The sequence below is a fragment of the Nelumbo lutea genome, chromosome 8, assembly GCF_056320005.1.
Source record: "Nelumbo lutea isolate HS-2025 chromosome 8, American lotus-T2T, whole genome shotgun sequence".
In the NCBI taxonomy this organism is placed as follows: Eukaryota; Viridiplantae; Streptophyta; class Magnoliopsida; order Proteales; family Nelumbonaceae; genus Nelumbo; species Nelumbo lutea.
The window spans coordinates 31,355,807-31,379,447 of NC_142691.1; the positions used below are offsets into that span (position 1 = coordinate 31,355,807).

The window sequence follows — 23,641 nt, forward strand, 5'->3', positions numbered from 1 at the left end:
ACATCACAGTTCGTTGCTCTCTGCTGCGCACAGTTTTCTTCATCAAGGAAGGTGATTTCAGCAGTGAATGGTTGGCTGATACTCTCAAAGGAAGGTTGGTTATTTAGTCCTCTTGTGTTGCTGGTATTTCTGGGTAGGAACCCTTCAAGAATCAGTTAGTACTGATTAGAACCTAGAGAACTAGGTTCATTGTTGCCCTAAAAAGGGCTGTGTGTGCAGTAGCCGAATGGTGTAGGGCTGCTGTGAGTTGTTGAGTGGTGTTAGGGCTGCTGTAGGTGGCCGAGTGGTGTAAGGTGGAATGCAGTGACCTTGCCAAGCTCCTTGTGGTCGTGTAATGCCCTCTTAAGTGTGTTAAACAAATCTGAACTGGGTGTAGCAGTTTGACTGTGTTGTGGTGCTTGTGATGCGCAATTTTTTTTTATTGAGTGGTTGTAAGAGGGCCTATTGTTGTGTTGTGGTGCTTGTGATGCTTATGTGGGTCGTAGGTGTGTGAAGTCAGCAGTAGTGTAAAGAAGAACAAGTGTGTGCTCCCACTGTTGTGTTTAGGGGCTGCAATAGGTGCTGAAGTATCAAACTGTGAACAACATCAATCAGCTTGTAGCTGAGAAGTAAGGTTAGAGGCAACTGTGAAAGAGTACAATGGCAGCAATAGGAGATGGCTACAATGATCAGAAACCTAATGTGGTAATTTCCTCCGACTACCTAGGGGTACAAATGACCTCAATTAAGCTGAATGGGGAGAACTATGTTCCATGGGCCAAATCAGTGGAAGTGTTTCTCAAGGCAAAGAAGAAAGTAAAGCATGTAAGAGATGAAAAGCCATCGGAGGACTCTCCAGGGTTTGATGATTGGGAGCAAGAAGATGCTCAAATCATGACTTGGCTGTGGAATAGTATGGAACCTAAAATTAGTGCCAACTTCATGTTTCTTGATACGGCTAAGGATATATGGGAGCATGCTAAGAAGCTATATTCTGGACAAGATAACACAACAAGAGTGTATCAGATTTATCAGGAGTATTTTGATTTACAACAAGGAACCAAAACACTAGAAGAGTACTATGCCAACATGAAGAATATAAGGAATGAACTCAATGTCTATCACCCCCTTACTCCAGATATTAAAGTTCAGCAACAGCAAAGGGAGCAACTAGATGTTACAAGATTTTTAGTGGGGCTGAAGTCGGAATATGAACCAGTTAGAGCCCAAATATTGGGGGGCTCTACTCTTCCTACACTTGAGGAAGTATTCTCAAGGCTTCGTAGAATCTCTTTGGGACAGACAGAGAACTCCACACAGTCTGATAGATCAGCACTTGTGATAGCTCGAGGGGTTGGATATAGTACAAGAGGGGGAGGTCATGCTCCCCGAGGAGGCCGTGGCAGTTCCATGATTAGTCGGGGTGGTCGTGACTCAGGGGGAGGTCGTGGCAGAGGGAAGAATAACTCTACAAGGAAATGCACTCATTGTGGTAGAGAGGGACACACAGTGAATTTCTGTTATGATCTACATGGCCCTCCCTCTAAATGGGCTAATCATGCTGTAGCGGGTGAGGTTGATATCAGTGACAGTAAACCGGCAGACCGAACTCATCCCACATCTACATCTACCTCTGGGAGGGAAATGGTGAGCGTACCGCGTGATGAGTATGAACGGTTCCTTCAAACTACTTCACAGCATACCACTGCCACACTTGCCCAATCAGGTATTGCTTGCATGTCATCTAAAACCTCTCCCTGGATTATTGACTCTGGAGCCTCAGATCATATGACCGGGACTCCAAGTGTGTTCTCTTCTCTCTCTGAAACCTCCACATCACAAACTGTTACACTTGCCAATGGGTCCTCATCTCCCATATGTGGTGTTGGTAATATTGACATGGCTCCTGTGCCCTTATCATCTGCTTTATATGTCCCTAAGTTTCCATTCAATCTTATGTCTGTTAGTAAAATAACCAAAGCTCTTAACTGTTCTGTTACCTTCTTTCCTTTCACCTGTGTTTTTCAGGATCTCAAGACGGGGAAGAAGATTGGTGGGGGGCATGAAGCTGGTGGACTGTACTATCTTGACGGTGGTGGATCTTCAATTGCTCTTCAGACTTCGCTTACTCCTCTACAATGGCATTGCCGACTGGGACATCCATCTCTCAAGGCTCTCAAGATTTTGGTCCCGTCATTGAGTCATTTGTCAGTTTTGCAATGTGATTCATGTCAGTTTGGGAAACATCGTCGTGTGTCCTTCAGTCCAAGAGTTGAGAGTCGTATGTTGAGTCCTTTTTCTTTGGTTCATTCAGATGTTTGGGGTCCAATCAAAATAGTCTTATAATGGGTACAAGTATTTTGTCTCCTTTATTGATGATTGTTCAAGAATGACATGGATTTACTTAATGAAAGAAAGAAGTGAATTGTTTTCTATTTTTCAAAAATTCCATGCTGAAATACGCACACAATTTGGTGTTCCAATCAAAATTCTCTGTTCAGATAATGGTCGTGAATACTTTCTTACTTCATTTCAACAGTATTTAGAACAGCATGGCATTATTCATCAGACATCATGTGCATACAACCCTCAACAAAATGGGGTAGCTGAACGGAAGAACCGTCAGCTTCTTGAAACTGCTCGGTCTATTCTTCACCACATGAATGTTCCTAAACGTTTTTGGAGTGATGCTGTACTCACTGCATGTTTTCTCATTAATCGGATGCCCTCCTTCATTCTTCATGGTCGGTCCCCCTTCTCTATCTTGTTTCCCACTTTATCTCCATTCCCATTAATTCCTCATGCCTTTGGTTGTGTGTGCTTTGTCCACAATCTGAGCCCTGGAATAGACAAGCTAGATGCACGCTCAATTAAATGTGTCTTCCTTGGCTACTCACGGACTCAGAAAGGGTACAAGTGTTATAATCCCATTACCCGGAAGTGCTATGTCTGTCCTGATGTCACCTTTTTTGAGTCAGTCCCCTTCTTCTCAAGTCCTGAAGCACCCTCGTCTCCACCCGCACTTCCTCTTCCTCTCCCTGTCAGTGATCCAGTTCCAGATGTTGTTGTTGGAGTAGACTCATCACCTCATCCCATGCAGATCACCACTGAACGTCCACCAATCCGGCAAGTGTATACACGTCGAACGGCACCGGCCCCTCCTCCAGCTTCTACCTCATCTGCGGATCCTCTCATGGCTCCTATTGTTGAACCTTCAAACCTTGATCTACCCATTGCCTTACGGAAAGGTAAACGCAGTTCTACCCTCCATCCCATTTCCAATTTCGTTTCATTATCTCGTCTTTCTACATCACATCGCCAGTTTGTTTCCCTTTTATCCTCTATTTCCATACCTAACAATGTCCAAGAAGCTCTCAGTTCACCTGATTGGCGGCAGGCAATGGAGGAGGAACTTTCTGCTCTTCAACATACTCAAACGTGGGAACTTACTACTCTCCCACCTGGTAAGCATGCTGTGGGATGTAAATGGGTGTATACTGTGAAATACTTGCCAGATGGTAGTGTAGAGCGTCTAAAGGCCAGACTTGTTGCTAAAGGTTACTCCCAGTTGTATGGAGCAGACTACATGGAGACATTCTCTCCGGTGGCTAAGATTGGTTCTGTTCGTGTACTAATTTCCCTGGCAGTTATGTATGATTGGCCTCTGTTTCAGCTTGATATCAAGAATGCCTTTCTCCATGGTGATCTTGTGGAGGAGGTATATATGGAGCAACCACCTGGGTTTGTTGCTCAGGGGGAGGATGGTAAGGTATGCAGATTGAAAAAGGCAATTTATGGGTTGAAGCAATCGCCGCGTGCTTGGTTTGGGAAGTTCAGTGAAGTGGTGAAGAGTTTTGGAATGAAGCAATGCCAGGTAGATCACTCAGTGTTCAGCTATGACTCAGAAGCTGGGAAGATTCTATTAGTGGTCTATGTGGATGATATTGTCATTACTGGCAGTGATAAATTGGGGATTGGCAAATTAAAGGTATTTTTGCAAAACCATTTCCAAACAAAAGATCTTGGAACATTGAAATATTTCTTGGGAATAGAGGTTGCCAGGTCAAAACAAGGTGTAAATCTGTGCCAAAGAAAATATGTTCTTGATCTATTGGAAGAAACAGGACTGTTAGGTGCAAAACCGGCTGAGACCCCTATGGAACCAAATGTTAAGTTGAGCAGTGATACAGGAGAAGTATTTGAAGATCCTGGAAGGTATAGACGACTAGTGGGGAAGCTGAACTATCTAACTATCACGAGACCCGACATATCCTTTGCAGTCAGTGTGGTGAGCCAATTCATGCAGGACCCTCGTATACCTCACTGGGATGCAATTCTTAGAATTGTGAGGTATCTGAAAGGAGCTCCAGGTCGTGGACTATTGTATAAACCAGGAGGAAAACTTGAAGTAGTGGGGTAATACAGATGCAGACTAGGCAGGCTCAGTGAATGATAGAAGATCTACTACGGGCTATTGCACATTTCTTGGAGGAAATCTTGTGACGTGGAAGAGTAAAAAGCAGACGGTTGTGGCCAGAAGTAGTGCTGAAGCTGAGTATAGGGCCATGGCACATACTACCTGTGAGTTAGTGTGGTTGAGGAATCTTCTACAAGAAATTGGGTTTCACATGGATAAACCTATGAGACTGTATTGTGACAACCAAGCTGCACTCCATATCTCATCCAATCCTGTATTTCATGAGAGAACAAAGCACATAGAGGTTGATTGCCACTTTGTGAGGGAGAAGGTCCTTGCTGGAGAGATAAACACAGAACATGTGGGCTCGAATGATCAATGGGCAGATTTGTTTACAAAAGCTCTAAACTCAGGGAAAGTGAATCATCTATGTAACAAGCTGGGATTATATGACATATATTCTCCAGCTTGAGGGGGAGTGTTAGAGTGAGCCGAATAAGGGTAATTTAGTAATCTTATGTCAATTAAGTACTTTGCTTATGTGGCTGTTTTATTAGAGTACTCTGCCCCACACTTAAGTGATGGCAGTTTAGTCTTTGTAAGTGTAATTAGAACCTAATAAACACAAGGGGGTCGACTGAATGGAAGACTAATCAGTTCGACTAAACCCTCCTGTTCTCTCTTTCTCTCGTCTTCTTCCTCATCTTCTTCTTCCTTCTTCACTGGTTCGGACTACTGTAGCTGCTCCAAAACAGAAATGATAAAGTACAAGCACCCTCCACCAATTTCTCTCTCAACATCATTCTGATGAGGTATATGTCAAATGGGCTCTAATAAGTAACACACTTATCTTGTACAAAGACTGCAAGTGCTTCTCAAAAATTGATTAAAGGGAAGAATTTCACATAAAAATTAACACCTTCAGTATAAGAGAACTGCTAAAAGGTTATTATGGAGTTAAGGAACATGAAAAATTGAATGGAGAGACCCTCATCCAGCTTAACTACACCAACGCTTGATATTGGTGTATGGGATCCATCAGCTATCATAGTTTTGTTCTTCCTAGATCATAGCTTGTAAGAAGCAAAATGTGAGGACATACCGGTCATATGATCACTACCAATGTTTTGAAACGTGGAGGCGTGATGCGAGGCGTTCCACTACCTAGAGGCATGAGGTGTAGTTTAGAACATAAGAGGCATAAGCCTCTCGAACACAAGGAGGCAATGCCTCCTTAAGAGGAGGGGGGTTAGGAGGAGGATGAAGAGGAAGGGGGGATCTCATTTTTTCTTTATTTTTAATAAAAATCTTTTAAAACACTGATCACTACTCTAGAATCAATTAACAAAGAGACATGAACATAAGAGGAGGCATCAGGAGTAGATGAGCAAAATGTGAGGACATACTGGTCAAATGATCGCATTACTTGATTTAGCAATAACAATGTAAGGAGCATCAGGGGTAGGGGAGCTAGATGCACAGTTCTCAAGCTAAACTATAAGCCATTACTAGATCCCATGGTAGTTGAGTATTAAGATGAGGATGTCTGAGTATTAGTAGCAATAGCCACATAGCCACATTGGCATTCCCTTTCTTCCTAGTCTTAAATTGATCCAACTTCAATTGAGAATCAAACTTCTAGAGGTGTGACTTTGATCATCTTCTTTTCTACTTTCACATAGGCTCATAGGCTAGACTTTTTCTTTCTTAGTTCTCCATGCCTCATTTTCGCTTTGTCATTTTGTTGTCTTTCTCATTGCTAAAACTTAAGTTTAGAATAAAATTAGTCCCCTCTCCTTGTAGGAGAAGGGTTTATATAGAAGAGGAAAATGGTTGGATAACTTCACTCTGCCCTTCTCTTAGGGTGTTACATGTTACCCTACTTAAAGCAAGGTTTAAGGAGGGAAAAGAACCTTCTCTCTATGAGAAGAAAAGTGAAATCCCCTTCTAAGTGGTCATTTCTTAACTAACACAAACTTAACTCTTTCAGGGTCTGCTTCACATTTAAATAGACTCTATCGCAAGCCCATGAAATGTTTAATTGAGTTGTAATTGGGGCCTAACCTCTTAATTGTGAAAGAGATTAGAGTGATTGAACAGAAAAGAAGAAGAAAGAAGAAAGAAGTTTTGGCATACTAGAGCAGTAACGTTATGAACAATCTGAAAGGAATTCAAGAATATTCTTGAAAAATGAAAAAAGCAAAGAAGGCATAATTGCAACAATAATGATTAGGGTGGTCCACTGGTTGAAAACCCTGAAAACTTTCTCTATGGTTGCATTTGTTTGCAGTGTCAATACAAAAGACCACTTCTCACTTTTTAATCAATCTGGTTTAAAAGGTGTAAATGGAGACCAGAGCTTCATTCCCATTTACACTGATTTCATTTGGTGCACAATGCTATAAATGGGGACTGGAGCTTACATTGATTTTATTGATGATAACTTTCCATCGAATCTTGATGTAAAAGTCGACTTGAATGCAGTTTTTCTCTCTCTTATGATGTATAAAAACATCGCAAACAAACACAGGCAAAACCAGATTGTGTTATGTGACTTAGGAGAACTCGCCTCTAAAAGCTGGCAGTTAGAGGGAGGGAACCCAAGCACATATATACCCCACAACAGCATCCCATACTACTGATGTGGGATGCCTCACATTAGCATCCCATACTACCAACATGGGACAAATGGATTGTAACAAACCGGAGTGCAAGTTTACACTAGTCCGATGTTTATAGCACAAACAATTGCAACCTAATGTTTAAAACGAGATTGCTGTTAATCATACTTTTGAAAGGGATGAGAGATCCATCATATGGATGGCCGAACCCTACAAGAAGGTTGGGCGAAATTTCAAAAATTCCTCTCTCTCCCATCTGGGAATCGCATTCCCTATTTTAGAAAACTGCATTTTCAATGATCAACCTTGAAACAAACTGGACCAGATCTGAAACCAAAAGGGAGGAGAGGGATATACCTGATATGGAGTAACAGTAACTCCCAACGAAGGTGTTCACGTCCAAGGAGAAAAACCAATATCTGCTCCCACTGAAGATGACACAATGTGATGTGAAGCAGAATCAGCAGGACGACTCTTCAGCAAGAACCGAATTCTTCAGCAAGAATGTAGTTAAGGGCTGGTGAGCACAACTTCAGATTGCCTCTTCTAGCAAGAAGCAATATCAAGAATGGTTCTTGAACACTCCCATAGGTGGAGATCGAACTGGGCAGGGGTGGCAAGAACAGGAAGAAAAGAGCAAAAGACAGGAGCAGTCAAACTGTGAGTTGTCTTTTTCTCTTAATTCAGCAGACTGTGAGTGAGTTTGGAGGTCATCCTTGCTCTCCTATTTATAGCCTTAAAGAGAGGTTCTCCTAATTCCATTAGGAGTTTCCTAATCCAAATCTTATATTTGGATCTGGACTCTCTTTAAGAGATAAGGATAATCCCTTATCTTATCTGCAGATAAAGATCAGTCTTCCTAATCAAATTAGGAGTTTCTTGATCCAAATCTTTATTTGGATCTGGATTCTTTGAGTGGATAGGGATAATTCCTTATCTTATCATCTAATCCAAATCCCAGTACCGCCCCCTATTTAATTAATCTTATTAAGCCAGTTCGAATGGGCTTTAGGCCCATTAAGTCTATGTGCTCACTTAAACCTCTTAAGCTGTTGCCCAGTTGGCTATCCTTGTATGGCATGGGACCCAAACATTGATCTACACATCATCCACAAGGGTTCAGCCCAGCCTTCGTTACAAGGCCTGGCCGAATTCACTGTTGGAGACAGTGAACCCCTGAGTCCATCACCATGGGCTCTTAATGGGCCCAACATTTACACTAAATGGTCCTTGGGTCCAGCCACCTTATGAAAACCCAAGGACTATGGGCAGATGCAAGATTAGCCCATCAGGCATTACCCTCAATGGTCTTACACTTAACCTCTCAACCCATAATGATCAAACACTGCCCGACAAGAGAGGACCTCTCCCTCGGCTGCAAGGAACAGCATTGCACTCTCTACTCACATGGATCTTGGGAATTAAACTTTTTGCAAACATTTTGAAACCATAATATATATGTATATCTTTATATAAATATATTTTGAAAAAACAAATTTCAACGGTTGAAATCAACTGGCGGCAATTTAGGTTTCCATCAGAGAGAGTGCATCCCCGATCATTCACTTTATCCGACAAAGGGGTTGATCTTGTCACTATGATAACCCACTCAGATGAATTCTTGGACTGTCCCAACATACCCAGGTTTTGACCCCCTCTAAGGATCTCACTGATTGGCATATCAAAGACAGTCCAATCCGACACCCAGTGCAATACCATAATCGAGTCTAGGGATCAGGTGTAACACTCCAGTTTGGCCCATCTATCTCCAAGGTCCAGGGCAATACTGGAATTTTGGTCCGGTTCAGGGTTTCAAGAAAATCCACACTGCATGTACCTCAGGTCTCACCCTAGCAACTGAGACAAGCCACTCCAACCAACTTGGCGGTATATTAGTGTCAACTTTGGCAGGATAAATCTCCCTAGATCTATCCAACGGCTGTGAAGATTCTAAACCAACATGAGTCTCATAAGTTTCCAGTTTAAGGGTATTACACAGAAATACACCACAATGACATGAATCAATTATGTGCTTTATTCATTTACAATAAATGTGAAAAAGGTACACCAATCCGATTGGAGCTAAAGGGCATAACCGTCTAACAACTTTGTCTCCAAATGAAAGAGGGTTCATCAAACTTAACTTTGGGAAATCCAAGTTTATGAGGAATTGGAGGTGTACTTAGGGATGAATAGGGGAAGATAATTGCTTTATAATCAGGACTGATGGGGGAGAAAGACTTTCTTAGAGCTGAAGTTTTGGCGATGATGAGTATACAGAGGGAGAGGACTTTGAACGTTAGGAAATTAATTGTAGAAGGGGACTCACAATCGGTGGTAAATTGGCTACGAAGTGAGGAATTGAAGATGTGGATTTACAAGAATGAAAAGAATAAATTTAGTAGGCTAACAAGAAACGTGTAAGTAAGTTTCAGTTGGTGTAAGACTGTATGTGTAGTGCTAATTCCTTTACAGATGCATTTGCCAAACAAGGGGTGGAATGAGAAACTCTTTTCTGGGCATAACTGTAAGAGAGGGGTCTTGTAATGGGGAGAGATAACATAAGTGGTTTTCTCTCATTGACTCTACATTGTATCATTACTGCTTGCATATGTAATGTTCTAGGCTTATGCATATACTAAATTGCAGCACTTGTAGCATACAATATATTAGGCCTGGTCAAGTAAAGATAAAGGTGGCCAACTAATCTCTGGTAGACAGCCTTATTTGGGAGTGTCCTCATCATCAACCTCCAACTTGAGATTGGGATCAATAGGAGTCTTAGTGGGCTTAGTCCCTTTTTTTTATGAACAAGTTAGATCCCAATTTCCCCACTTCTTGAAGCAAATCAAGAACATAATTCCTCTGTGAAATTTAGATTCCTTTATTTGACCTTACCACCTTAATCCAAGGAAGTATTTGAGATTGCCAAGATCATTGATATAAAAATCAAGCAATAAATGCTTTTAGTTCTACGATTCTAGATGTATTACCTCCAATGATGTCAACATCATCAATGAACATTATCAACATGGTTACAAGGCTACTAAATCTCCTTATAGACAGAGTGTGGTCAGCTTGAGATTGCTTGAACCTAATCTTAATGAGAGCTTTTTAAATCTATCAAACCAAGCCCTAGGTGATTGTTTGAGGCCATAGAGAGATTTCTTCAAGTGGCACAATTTTTCCACTACCTAGAATACTTTGGAGGCAATACCATATTACCTCTTCTTGAATATAACCATTGAGAAAGGCATTGTTCACATACATCTAATATAAAAGCCAAGAGAAGTGGGCAACAAGAGACATGATCAAACAAATGGAATTCATCTTGGCCATTGGGTAAAGGTCTCCTAGTAATCAATACTATTTATCTGAGTATACCCTTTTTCGCCGGTCGGGTATAGGCAATGAACAAGCTCCCATGTTGGTTCTTAGTGAGTACTTCCATCTCTTAATCCATAGCATCCTTCCAATGTAGTGACTATACTGCCTCTATAGCACTGTTCAGAATAGGAATATTGTAAATAGCAGAGATATAGGCATAAAGGGAGGGAGATAAAGCATTGTAAGAGGCATAATTAAAATTAGGTTAGACAGAGGTAGAGGAAGATGGCTTAGTAGACTACTATTTTCCTTTACGGACTGCAATAGGAACATTAGGGTCAGAATCCAAAGTAGTTGGATCATTAATAGAATCCAAAGTGGTGGATGTTCAATACTGGGGCTACTTCTTGCACCTAGAAACCTGCAAGGGTGAAAACCTGTGACAGTGGCATATAAGGAGAGCTATCAACATTAAGGACTAAAAGCACCATTAAATGTAGGAATAAGAAGGTAAAAAAGAGTCCAATCTTCATTGGAACTCTCCCTCTGAAGAGGACAAGATAACTGAACGAAATGAGTGGGATCAAGGAAGGTAAATTCCTTTTTTTTTTTTTTTTTGAAAGGTGACATCCTTGGTTAAATAATTCTTACCAAATTGAGGGTCAAGAAATCTATAACCTCTTGACAAAAGAGGCCGAGACAGCTGTCCGAAATCTCTAAAATAGTCATTCTTTGTTAAGAGGGGGACAAAAGTTTCTTTTGTAGAGGCAGTCAAGAGAGGGGCCAGTGACCTCCCCATTTCTCGATCTTGGTAGGGGGTGGAATCTCTGGTCTTGGGCAGTGGAACAGCTATTAACTCTGGAAAGCTATTGGAAGTATTTGTTGTCCATCTCATAGAGGAGAAGCATAAGAAGTAGCTGTCTTAGGTCCACCATCAACCCTATTTGAACTGGCCACATGCCCATAGGTTCCTTGCCCCCTAGTAGGTTCCTTGCCCCTTGGTTTTTCTTTCTTAAGAGTTGCTGGTTTCAGATGAGGATACAACATCCAGCAAGTATCTTTAGTGTGTCTCTCTACCCCACAGTGTGAGCATTTCAAATTTTTCTTATGCCCTCCTTCCCCCTCCCCCCGTTTTGAGTAGCCAAAGCAAAGGCTCAATGTTCAACCTGTTCCAAGCTTCTCACATGTTGCACCGCTTAGACACTTGTCCAAAGTCAATTTCAAAGTCTGAATTTGGTTGTTCTTCCTTAATTCTGTACTGAATTTCTCTTCTCCTAGACTCGTTCTTTCGTTCAGATTTCTTCCAATGAAGGACAATCTCTCACAAGGTTGAATAGAGTCGAATTTGTTAAGTCAAAGCAAGAAGTTAGATTGATGAAGGAATTCCCAAATAACGAAATACAAATGAACTACATCTCTCAGCTTATTGAACGATGCCCTCTTTCAGTCCTTCAAGCGATTTCTCCTTTTTCAGTTCGTTGCAAGCTTGAATCGAAAACTGCGTTGCTGATCCCAAGAGGGAAATCATCAGACGAGAAGGGCTTCATATGAAACCCGGTGCTCGGTTTGAGGTTTGAGGTCTCAAAGTTTATCATGGAGAATGGGAATAAGAGGTTGCTCGGCCTGAGGTTTGAGGAGGTAGGTCGATAGTAAATAGTTCACTCGGTTCATGCCTTTTTTAAGTCTCAATATGCTATTACATAATCATATTCATGAATTTGAAATCGGAAACAGAGAAAATACAAATAATGAATGAACAAGAAACACTACTAATAACATTAATTAGGAAATCTCATGAACAAACAACAGTCCCAGTAGAGACGAGCAGAGGATCGTGTCAAAGATAGGCAGAGCAAATCTGGACCTAGGGACCATTGAAGGCTCGAGCCATCTCATTCTTCTGCTCCGATGCGGTAGCAGCTGCCGCTGAGAGTATCGCCATCACGAGGCAGGCCAGCATCGCAGCCTTGTAGATGCTAACTTGTGCCATTCCTCAAGCAAAAAGTGAACAGAGAAACGTGTTAAAGAGTGAGTTGAGGAGAATTATCCGAATGATATCCATCTACTGCTGTTGATATCTAGTGTACACGCAGCTTCTTTATTCGTGTAGAGCTTTAAGTGGCAGAAAATAGTTGGCTGACGGAATCGTTTCCTAGCGTTAAACCTCAACTGTCCTCTTCGTGGGCGCCACTGTCCTCTTTCTTTCCTGGTGCTAAACCTCAATTGATGGAATCATTGCTGCAGCTTGCGTCATCCCCTGTTCCACTGTCCACCAGCAATGAGTATAATCTCCCTGCCTCCACCCTCCTCTGTTCCACCATCCACCACCAACGGTTGCATCGCTGGTACATACTCCCTCCCTTTTTCTCGACTTGTACTCTCTCCCCCCCCCCCCCCTTTTTCCTATTTCATTTTGAAATTTTGAAAGAGAATAATGGGTAAAATAGTCTTTTTTGTCTTTCGTTAGTAACATTAATGGCAATGAGGTTTTAGACAATTGTCCAAAAACTTACAGGTACTAACAGTAGAGGTAGAGTTAGTCAATTAGCTAAACCATAAGGGTAGTTTAAGAAATTTATGATAGTTTTGTTAATCAAATTAACAAAATAAGGGTAATAAACAAAAATCATTTTTATTGATGATGATAATGAAATACATAATCTAAACTAACCAAAGATGAAATTATTTTACTTTTTGGTGAAGATTAATATTCTACTTTTGGGTCAAATTTGTTGCCCTTTAATGTCATAATTAAATAATAAAAATTAATAAAAGATAAAAACACAAAAAATACATAAGTATTGCAAAACAAAATTGGGCACATGTACAATATCGTATATTTACATATTAAACAAAAAAATAAGTGTGACGTATCAGAATTATTTTTATGCATATAGAAATATAAAAAATTCAACACATCCATAATTCAGATTTTGCAATCTGCTTTTGATTAATAATTAAATTGAGATCAGATTTGACTTTGTCGATCCCAAATCAAAATCTGAATCCGATTATATTGTAATATTTATTGGTTTTAATATATAAAAGTTATATAATTATACTTAAAATTATAAAAATATATTTTTATAAATTATATTATATATGAATTTATATATAATAAATTCAATATTATATTTATATTAATTTATTATATATAAAAGTTGAAAAGCAATTAACTTTTTATTTTTTATTTTGTAAATGAATGCACAGTCAAATTAAAACCAAATCCGATTGGATTTTGGATTGAATTCAAATGCAAGCTTTCAGTAGTTGTATCTGATTTGGATTTTGCTCAATCTGATCCAAATCCGATTCGTTTGTTGCTGCCTTACAAGTAGGGGTCTCTCTTATATACAACATTGATTCAAAAGTCCAACCTTTTAGGATACAATATGAGTAGGTTTAGTGAAAGGTCGAGAATTGTAAAGAAAAATGACAAAAGAATATTGTTTGCAAGTTTCCTAATTTTATCTATGCAATAACTTAAACTTCAAGATATCGATGGCTCATTGCCATTCAATGCCTCCACCATCACTTTTGCATTGGAAACAACTATTAACTGATGCCATCCTCTTTGATAAGTAAATGACAAAGCTTTAAAATTTGTTATCAGTTTGCCTCAAATGGCTCTTTAACCAAACCCTACTTTACTAACTTAAGCAACAAAATTAAAAAAGCTATTATAAATACAAAATCTAAAAGGCCCCTTCTTGTCATTCATAAAACCCCGCATTACATATAATATAAAAACACTATGGTATGGCAAAGATGTGTAAGGTTTAACATGTTATACACAACTGTCACTATTGGCATTAATATCAAGATTCCATATATTCATTATTTCATTAATTTTTCTTAGAACCCAATGAGCATTTCTTTTAATATCTTTAAAAAGTGTCATTTCCATTTGTCATATGAGATATTAAATATTGTTATCTCACTATTTAAGTATTTTTCTCATAAATAAATTCTATTAATTAGATTTATATCCAATACTTTTAATAATATAAAACACATTTAAAAAATGATCCAAAAACAAAACCTTATTTTGTCCAAGTGTCAAGTAAGCAATTCAACCATACAAGTCAAATGGGTCAATCAATGACGTCATAATTAAATAATAAAAATATATAAAAACAAAAAATACATAAATTTTATAAAAAATTTTAAATACACTATTATTACCATTATCATCATCGAAAATTATAACATGAAAAACACATGCACACTTACTAGTATCTAGAAAATTCTCTTGTTGATGAAAAAAAAAAGAAAGTTCCCTAACACCTTCCTTGGCATTACTAATAATGTCCAACTTCCATCAAATGACAAATACAAATGTAAAATAATCACTTTACCCACCATTCATATTATATTCTTTAGACATATTTTCATAATTGCCCAAAATACCCCTGAATAATGGATATTCCACAAATGAACAAAATGCCAGCAACCTTCAAATGAGGGACCAAAATTGCATGGGCATGAGGGTAGATTAATCTTAGGTATTGGTGCATTAGATGGATCATGATCAACATTTAAATCTTCGCAAATATTAGACAATCCAATTTTAATATTTGGATTTTGGCATAGCAATGGACAGCTAGATGAATGTGCTTCCTTGCCTACTTTTATAACATGAGTTTGACTTGGAACAAACTGATTGACAAAAAGTAGATCTAATTGGATAAGTTAATAACCCTACAGTTTGAAGGTTTATAGTTTGTAAAACATCCTGTTCTTTTTGGGTGGGGAGGAGAGAGATGGTTAGCATGTATCAAAGGTATTTTGGTTACATTAACATTACAAAATATGACATAAGGGCCATTTTGGTTAGCATGTGTCAGGGCCATTTTTGTCATTTAACAGTTATTCTTATGAGACTAGAAGAAAACATGACCAATGACCGGAAATTTTAGAACAATATCAAATTATCAACATAAGTTGGAAGGTTTTAGATAATTTCCCTAATAATTATCATCGTTCAGTGGGCATTTACACAATAAGAAACCATCCTGACAATGAGCACTGATGGTGATGGTTATTATTATTGAGATAAAAACAGTGTTTTTTTTTTGTCCAATTCCTTGGAAATTCACTGCAATTTTTTCTTTGATCAGAAAGTTAATTGCAATTACACATTCCATGTCCTAGATAGAGATGCCTACATTGTTTTACTATTCCAGGTTCTAGAAGCGCACTTTTTGCTGCCACTGATCCCCAGGTCCCCGAGTACTGTGGGGTGTTGAAGGCTGATGAGTGGCCTGTTTGTGCTTGCATATCTCATGATTGCCGTCCAATGAATGCTTCTGAAGAAGCACACAACTTGGAAACTTCTTACAAAGTATGGGAGAAAACTTTGGAAATGATCGGGCTTCCTTCAGATGCCGTGGATAAGCTATTAGAAGGTGATGTAGTTGAGTGCCGATATGTAGCAAAAAGAGAATAAGACTTCACTGACACGGATGCTGCAAACAGTTACATACGCAGCCGACAGCTTTACATTCTTTTGAGTAACGAGTTTTTCACTGTCTGACTGTCTCAAATTGTAATCATTCACTTTCATTTCTAATATCATTGCCTGATTTGATTATTAGTCTTAATAAGAATGCTGATTCGGAGACTTTGGAAGAGACCAGTCCAAAAAACCGAGAATTTCTAAGCAATCAATGTCTTAGATTTTCATCCAACATCCCTCATAAACAGCCTCTTGTAGGTCCTTCCATAAAACCAAACCCCATGAATAACCTCTTCAAGCCAAGTTTCAAAGTATCAAAATACTTGCTTGATGCCCAAATTTTCAGAATCAGACATGTAAAGCACCTGTTTTTTGTACTTTTCTGTCTGATATTTCAGGAATGATATTATGAATGTTTCTATTCCATATTGTACACACATTGTAATACTTTGAACCTTGATTCATGCATCCCATATTAATAAAGAAAAAAAAAAAAAAGGCAAGCTATTAAGCCATAAAAGAGACCATATAGCCAGCCTATGGACTATCAAGGTTCAAAATTTAAATGTCGCAAATCATATTGATAATGGCGATATACGTCTATATGGTTTAAATATATGGATACGCTTGAATACAACATGAAAATTCTTACAAATTTGACAAATACATTAATAACACTTGAGTTGTATAAAGTTTCAAAATATTTCATGATATCGATGCATGTGTATTAGTTTCAAATTCTTACAAATTTGCATTTCTGCATATCGATGCTTTGAACCATAATCAATCTAAAAAATATATTATATTCACGAGAATATAGGTGGTCCAAGATACAATCAGTATGCAACTATTATATTTTAATTATTAAACCAATTTTTTGTTATTATTTATACTTTTGTATATAAACAAAAAATATGCGAACTTCATCTGGCATTCTTAATATGCTAGTCAAATACTGTAGACTTCTTAAAAATTACTAATGTACATTAAGTTAATTTTGTAAATAATTCTTTTATTTCTGTAAATAATAAATATATTGTTATTTATTGTAAATTAAAATATTAATTAATAATTTATAGAAATATATAATGTTCATTTATAAGATACATATCATATGCAAAGTCATCAATTTTAATTACTAAAGTCATTATTTTATTTTTAGTATTTTATTTCTGTAAATCCAAAAATATTAAAAACCATTTTTAGAGATTAATGGATTTCATGTATCATCTATTTCATTTATATTTACAAAATATTGGTTTTAGTGTTTTATTAAATTTGTTGGTTGATCATTAATATATGACACCATCTATTTGAGTTGCATGTAGCCAACAAGTTAAATAAAACCTATGTTATTTTAGTTAATTGCATAACATTGGAGGATGGCCTAGTGGTGATTGGCAATAGCTTTGATACCTTTGATTTGAAAAAGAAGGGTTTAAGTATCATTAATGGCCAATACCAACAGATGTTTTAATATCAAACCATTCCACCCTTGCCTTGTGTTTATCCTATCAGACAAGGTTCAAAGTATCGACACAAGTCGCAGCCTATACTAGTACTTTATTTAAGTTTTATTTTATTTTTATTTTTTTTTTTTGAAACTGGTTCAGAGGGGTTGGCTTAAGGCATGGCTACCCTTTGAATCGGTGGTTAGTAAGCCATCGTCACAATACATATCAATACTTTGAACCTTGTTGTCAGATATCATGTTAGTACCATATTTTATATATACATCTTTAATTGTGTTTAATTGTTTTCCTTATATTTTTTGTGTCAAAAGTGGAAAGAAAGCAGATCTTTTTTTTTTATGATAAGTAAGAAGGATAAATTTCATTAATAAAAACTAGTCCAGTTACAAGCTTCCCGTGGAGAGGCACGAGCTGCATCCTCTCCTAATAGTAGGAAGAATGGCAAAAGATAGAAAACAAATTCAGTCTACAATTGAGCCCAATAAAAACTTTCCCTATTAACCCCTTGCTTTGCAAGACCATCAACCATAGAATTTGTTGATCTCCCCACCCATTGTATTCTCACTGTCAGGCTACTTGTTAGGCAGTTGAATATTTTAATTTTGTTCTTAAAACACCACACTATAGATTACGGATTTTGTAGCCAGTCCACTACCACCTTGGAGTCCCCTTCTATTATCAGTTTTTCCACACCTATTTGCACTGCTAACTGTACTCCCTGGATAGCGGCAGCAAATTTTGCCCTAGTAGAATTTCCAACTCCTATGGGTACCACACTCCCACTCTCATTCCTTAGTACCCCTCCCATCCCTGACGAGCCAGGATTACCTAGACTACTTCCGTTGAAATTCAGCTTCAAGAATCTTTCAGGAGGGGGTTCCCAGGCCATACTCACTTTACTCTCTATGGATGAACAATTAGCCACTGCTAACCAATTCCTCCAAACATCATTAAATGAGAATTGATGGAATAGGTCCAATGATTTTAGTCACAATATCACCTTATTTAGAATGCAGTCCTTCATCTCTTCTAGGCTTCTTTCCTCTTGGAAAATTTCGGTATTCCTTTCTTCTCACATAGACCAGATCAGCGTTGCTCTTGCACACCTCCACATTATTCTTCCTCTTCTATGTCGCCAAGGGAAGAAAGCAGGATCAAAAATCAAATTGCATCTGTTGGCTTAACCAACCTGCACCCAAACAATGAGAAGAGCCACTCCCATAACTCTGCAGTAAATGAACAAGATATTAGTATATGGATACAGTCCTCACCATGTGACCTACAAGGAATACACCAGGAAGGTGAGAGATAGAGAAAAGGTCATCTCTTTTGTAGAATGTCAAAGGTGTTTATTTTCCCATAATACACTTCCCAGCAAAAAGCCATAACGTTAGGGGGGACAAGCTTGCACCAAATTTCCTTAAAAGGGAAAGGGTGGTTGGGGGTAGATTGAGTAATGGATTTAAAGAAAGAAGTGCATGAAAAGGATCTACTCTGTTGGAGTGTCCAAATCTAATTTATCAGGTTCAAAAGGGTCCAAAAAAGTAGACTTAGCAGATTTGTGAGAGACACAATTTCCTCTTCCCTTAAACCTCTATGAAACCCAAAGTCCCAATCTGGTGTTAATGGATCATTCATAATGGAAAAAAAAAAAAAAAACTTTGACACAAAATGCTTTTTATACCTTGAAATAGAGAACGAAGAAGGGAAAAAGTCCTTCAATGGAGCCTCTCTAACCCAAATATCCTCCCAAAATAGGACTGAGTTAACATTGCAAACATCATACCTGAGAAAACTAAGAAACTGAGGAAGAATGCCATGAATAACTTTCCAAATTGTTGCCAAGGTTGCCCGACGTGATACTCTACCATCCCATCCATTTTCTGAGCGACCATGAATACTACCCACCACCTTATGCCAAAGTTTCTCTCTCTCCACTGGCCACCTCCACAACCACTTCCCCAATAGTGCTTTATTTTTTTAATCAAATTCCCTAACCCCAATCCCCCTTCCTCTTTATTCCAGCATACTACCTCCCATTTTATCAAGCCATCCTTCTTACTTTCCCCCAACTCCCAAAGAAAATCTCTCAACTTCTCTAGCTTCTTAGCTTCCCTAGGTGGTATCCTAAACACAGACAGGAAATAGGTTGGTAAGTTAGTAAGTGTGGCTCTTATCAACGTGATTCTACCCCCCAAGGATAAGTAGTTTTTCTCCATGATGTTAACTTTTTTTGGAACCTTTCTACCATTAGACACCAAAAGCTACTCTCCCTAAGGTTAGCCCCTAGTAGAAGCCCCAAGTAGGTCATAGGCCAGGACGAGATAGAACATCCTAAGCTTCTTGCTATAAACTCCACCTCCCTATCCTCCAAGTTAACACCAGCTACACAACTCTTTTCAAAATTGACACTCAAATTTGACAATCTCTCAAAACTTCTAACTAGATCCTTGAGATTTTTCACTTTCTCAATATCATCCCCATCGTAGAAAATCAAAATATCATCTACAAATTGGAGATGGGTGACCAGAATACCATCCCTACCTATTCTCCACCCTTTAATTACATCTTCTCTATCATCCTTTAAGATCATTTTACTAAGCACCTTTGCTATTTGAGTGAAGAGGATGGGTGATAGAGGGTTCCCTTGTCTAATACCTCTACGGGTTGGGAAGAAGTCCTTCACCACTCCATTAACCAAGACAGAGTAATGGCAAGAATTAATACATCCAAAAATCCAATGACACCACTTATTCCTAAATCCACAATTTCTCAATACTTGTACCAAAAAATGTTAGTCCACCAAATCATATGCCTTTTCTAAATCCAACTTACAAACAAAGTCGTTTATTTTAGATCTTCTCATATCTTCCATGCACTCATTAGCAATTAGGATCTAATCTGCTATTTGTCTCCCTTATACAAAGGTTCCTTGAGCTTGGCTTACTAGGGATGGGAGAACTTCTTTAAGCCTCAAAGACAACACCTTAACCAAGATTTTATAAATGCTAGTTACCAAACTAATTAGCCTGAAATCCTTAGGTTGGTTATCATCTCTTTTCTTATGGATTAAGGCCTAAAAAGTGGCATTGACTCCCGGACTTACTATATGATTCTCTATAAATTCCTCAATAGCATCACATAAATCCTCTTTCAAAATGTCCCAACAATCTTGGTAGAAAGCCATAGTAAATCCATCGGGACCTAGCGCCTTAGATATATCCATCATAAACATTGCCCTTTTAATCTCCTCTTCTTCAATATTCCTTCCTAACCACCTTGTTTTTTTCCCTTCTAATCTCGGCCATTCCAATCCTTCCAAAGGGATCCTCTCATTCAAAGTCCTACTAAAAATGGCTTTAAAATGATCTACAAAGGTCTTAGCTATATCCTCTTGATTAGTAATTACCTGCCCTTATAGATCTAGTCTAGCCACTAAGTTCTTCCTCCTACCATTTGCCAACTCATGAAAGAACTTAGTATTCCCATCCCCCTCCTTAATCCACTTGTGCCTTGACTTCTGCCTCTGGCAAATCTCTTCTCTAAGTAAAACCTCTTCTAGGTCCTTCTTCAATTGCCTTCTTGATTCTCTATCCTGCTCACTCAGCAACCCTTGGATTTCCCTCTCATCCATTTTTTTTCAATTTGTGTGAACGGGCTTAACTTTTGTTCATCTACCCTACCAAAGTGATCTTTATTCCACTCCTTCAATTTGACTCAGTCCCTTTAGCTTCTGATGAAATTTGATTCATTTCCACTTTATTCCCCTTAACTCCTCGTTCCAACAATCCTTCACTATGCTTTCAAAACCCGGATGAGTTAACCACATATTCTCAAACCTAAATGGTTTAGGTCCACTTATTAGGATTCCACACTGATATTGATGGGACAATGGTCTGATGTGACCCTAAGCAAAGCTCTAGAGACCACATTTCCCTAGTAATTTTCCCATTCTAGGTCAAATAGAAACATATCCAGCTTTGAACACAGAGGATTATCTTGAAAGTTAGACCAGACGAATCTACCTTGCAACAAGGGAATTTCTTTCAACTCGCAAACTTCTATAAACCTATTAAATTTTGTCATGCTTGTTGTAATTGACTGTACATGATTGCTAGATTCCTCTGAGTATGTGACATTAAAATCCCCTCCCAAACACCAGGGTCCATCCCATAAACTCCTAATTGCATACAATTCCTCCCACAATTCATTTCTTTCTCTATAGGTATTAGGGTCGTACACATTGGTAAGCACCCAACAAAATCCATCATTTACATTATAGAATTTAATGGAAACAGAACATCTACCCACTAGCTCCTCCATGGCTTCCACTACCTCATTCTTCAAGACAGTGACAATTCCTCCAGTGGCACCCCAAGATGGAGCCGAGGACCAAGTAACACCCCTAATCCTCCAAAATCTTCTTATCCATCTTCCATCCAGTTCAGAGAGCTTCGTCTCTTGCACCATCACAATATAAGGCTTCTCTCTTGTGAATAAACCCTTTATTACCCTCCTTTTTCTAGCAATTCCCAATCCTCTCACATTCCAACTGATAATCTTCATGGACACGCTTTCAACAAAGTCCCTCCTGAAGTCAATTCCTCACCTAGAGTTCTTCCTCCTCTCTCCTCTTCCGCTAAACACAATATCAGCCTCAATGTCAAATATTAGCCATTGCAGCTCAGTCCTTTTCTTCTTTTTATGCTCTTTTTTCTCCTCTTTTTTTCCTCATGTTTCCTATGGTATGTTTTAACTACTTTCCCCACCCCAAGGTCAACATTTTGATAATCTCTTCCTATTTTAGAAGTCAATTATGTCATCTTATCACCTTCTATTTCAACACCCTCTCCTTCCTCACTAGGCAATCCCTTCTTCTGAAAATTCCCTTTCAAGTAATCTTTCTTCATTTTGATTTCCTCATTTTGTACAGATCAGCTTCCATATTCTCTCTACCTCCCCCACACCTTTATAACAAGTTGACTCTTGTTCTTATGTTCATGATTGCTACCAACACCTTCATCCCTTCCTTTAGACACCAAATCTACTCCTTCAGGATGGGATATTAGAGTATCTGCAACAAGTTGAACACACATATCAGTGACAGAAACCAAATGGACATCCATACCTGACTGCGGAGTAGGAGAATGAAGAAAAAACGAGACTTGCATCTGAGAAATTACAGGTAGTGCTAAGTCTTTCCCCTTAGTTAGCGTTTGCAGTGAGGTGGTTAAGGTTAAATTTTCACCTTTATTTAGTCTTACCACCAGAGAAGCATGTTCCTATTCCCTCCTTTCTAGCCTATCTTCACAGGCCACTGAAAAATTCTATGCCTTTATACTAACTCTGTTTGTGTTCTGAGAGGTTGTAGTTGATCCCTCATGGAAGGGGGTGTGGTAAGCTCAGTTTTTGAAGCCATACTTTTAATCTTCCTCACCTCCCCTTCTTCCCCTTGAAAGACTCTTTCTAAAAAAAGAACATTTGTATTAATGCTATCTTCCTATAACATATCCAAGTTTTCTTGCAATTCAATACTTCTCAAACTCTCTGTATCAGTTGAATCTTCAGCATCACCACCTTCTTCATCTGTGTATTCACTATCTACAAGAAGTTCTAAATCTCATTGTTTTATGCTTCTGGAGTTTCGCCTATCCAGAGAGAATATTTGACTTCTTGGTTGGGACCCATTGCAAGGAAGTTGGGGTCAATATTGCTACTCACACACAAACCTGAGAGAAGGAGCTCGAGGTTAAGTGAGTCACGTGACCCATTTATCTGAACCTTGGCTTGGGAAAACTTAAGTTGTGGCCCACCTTTTGTTTCTTTAGCAAGCCCATCAAAATTTTGAGGCCCACCCGGGCTAATATGCTTTGACATGTGAGACTTTATAATGTCACACTCAGTGCCCACTACTCCCAAATTAGGTTCACCATTTTTTGGTTTAACCTGGTCTGATTCCTTTACCTTCCTTCTATAACTTGAATTTAAATCAGGGTTCTTACCACCTTTTACCACCTAAGCATAAGATTTACTAGCCTCCCTTTTGATAGCTTGCTCTCCACGTAGTTGACCACCCAACATTTTTCCTTAACCTTTGCCATTTTGATCTTCCAGCCTATCGAAACCTTTAGGAAGTCCTAAAGGCTGCCTATCCAATTTTTTGAAAGTGTTAACTTTCTTTGAATGCACTACCCCCAACCTGCCATGTAGCTCTAGCATTTTTGTCCTTTCATCTTCAACTTGTCGAGCCTCCCTCCATAGACTAGCTTCAGTGGAGGAGGTCAACCACACAAAATGAAAAACCCTTCAACATTAATACTTATCTTTCAGGGTATATCTTCAGACTTAACTCCACTCAACAACAAGG

At 38.6% G+C, this 23,641-nt stretch overlaps 1 protein-coding gene across 1 annotated transcript in view; it reads left to right on the forward strand.

The window, feature by feature from the left end:
• The window catches only part of LOC148843694 (dehydrogenase/reductase SDR family member FEY-like), an 85,185-nt gene extending 68,950 nt beyond the window's left edge, over nucleotides 1–16,235 (forward strand). The window contains exon 8 of the mRNA XM_088957163.1: nucleotides 15,531–16,235. Within this exon, the coding sequence (XP_088813289.1) occupies nucleotides 15,531–15,793 (263 nt within the window). The 3' untranslated portion in view covers nucleotides 15,794–16,235. The remainder of the gene's footprint in view (nucleotides 1–15,530) is intronic.
• The last annotated feature ends 7,406 nt before the right edge of the window (nucleotides 16,236–23,641 follow it).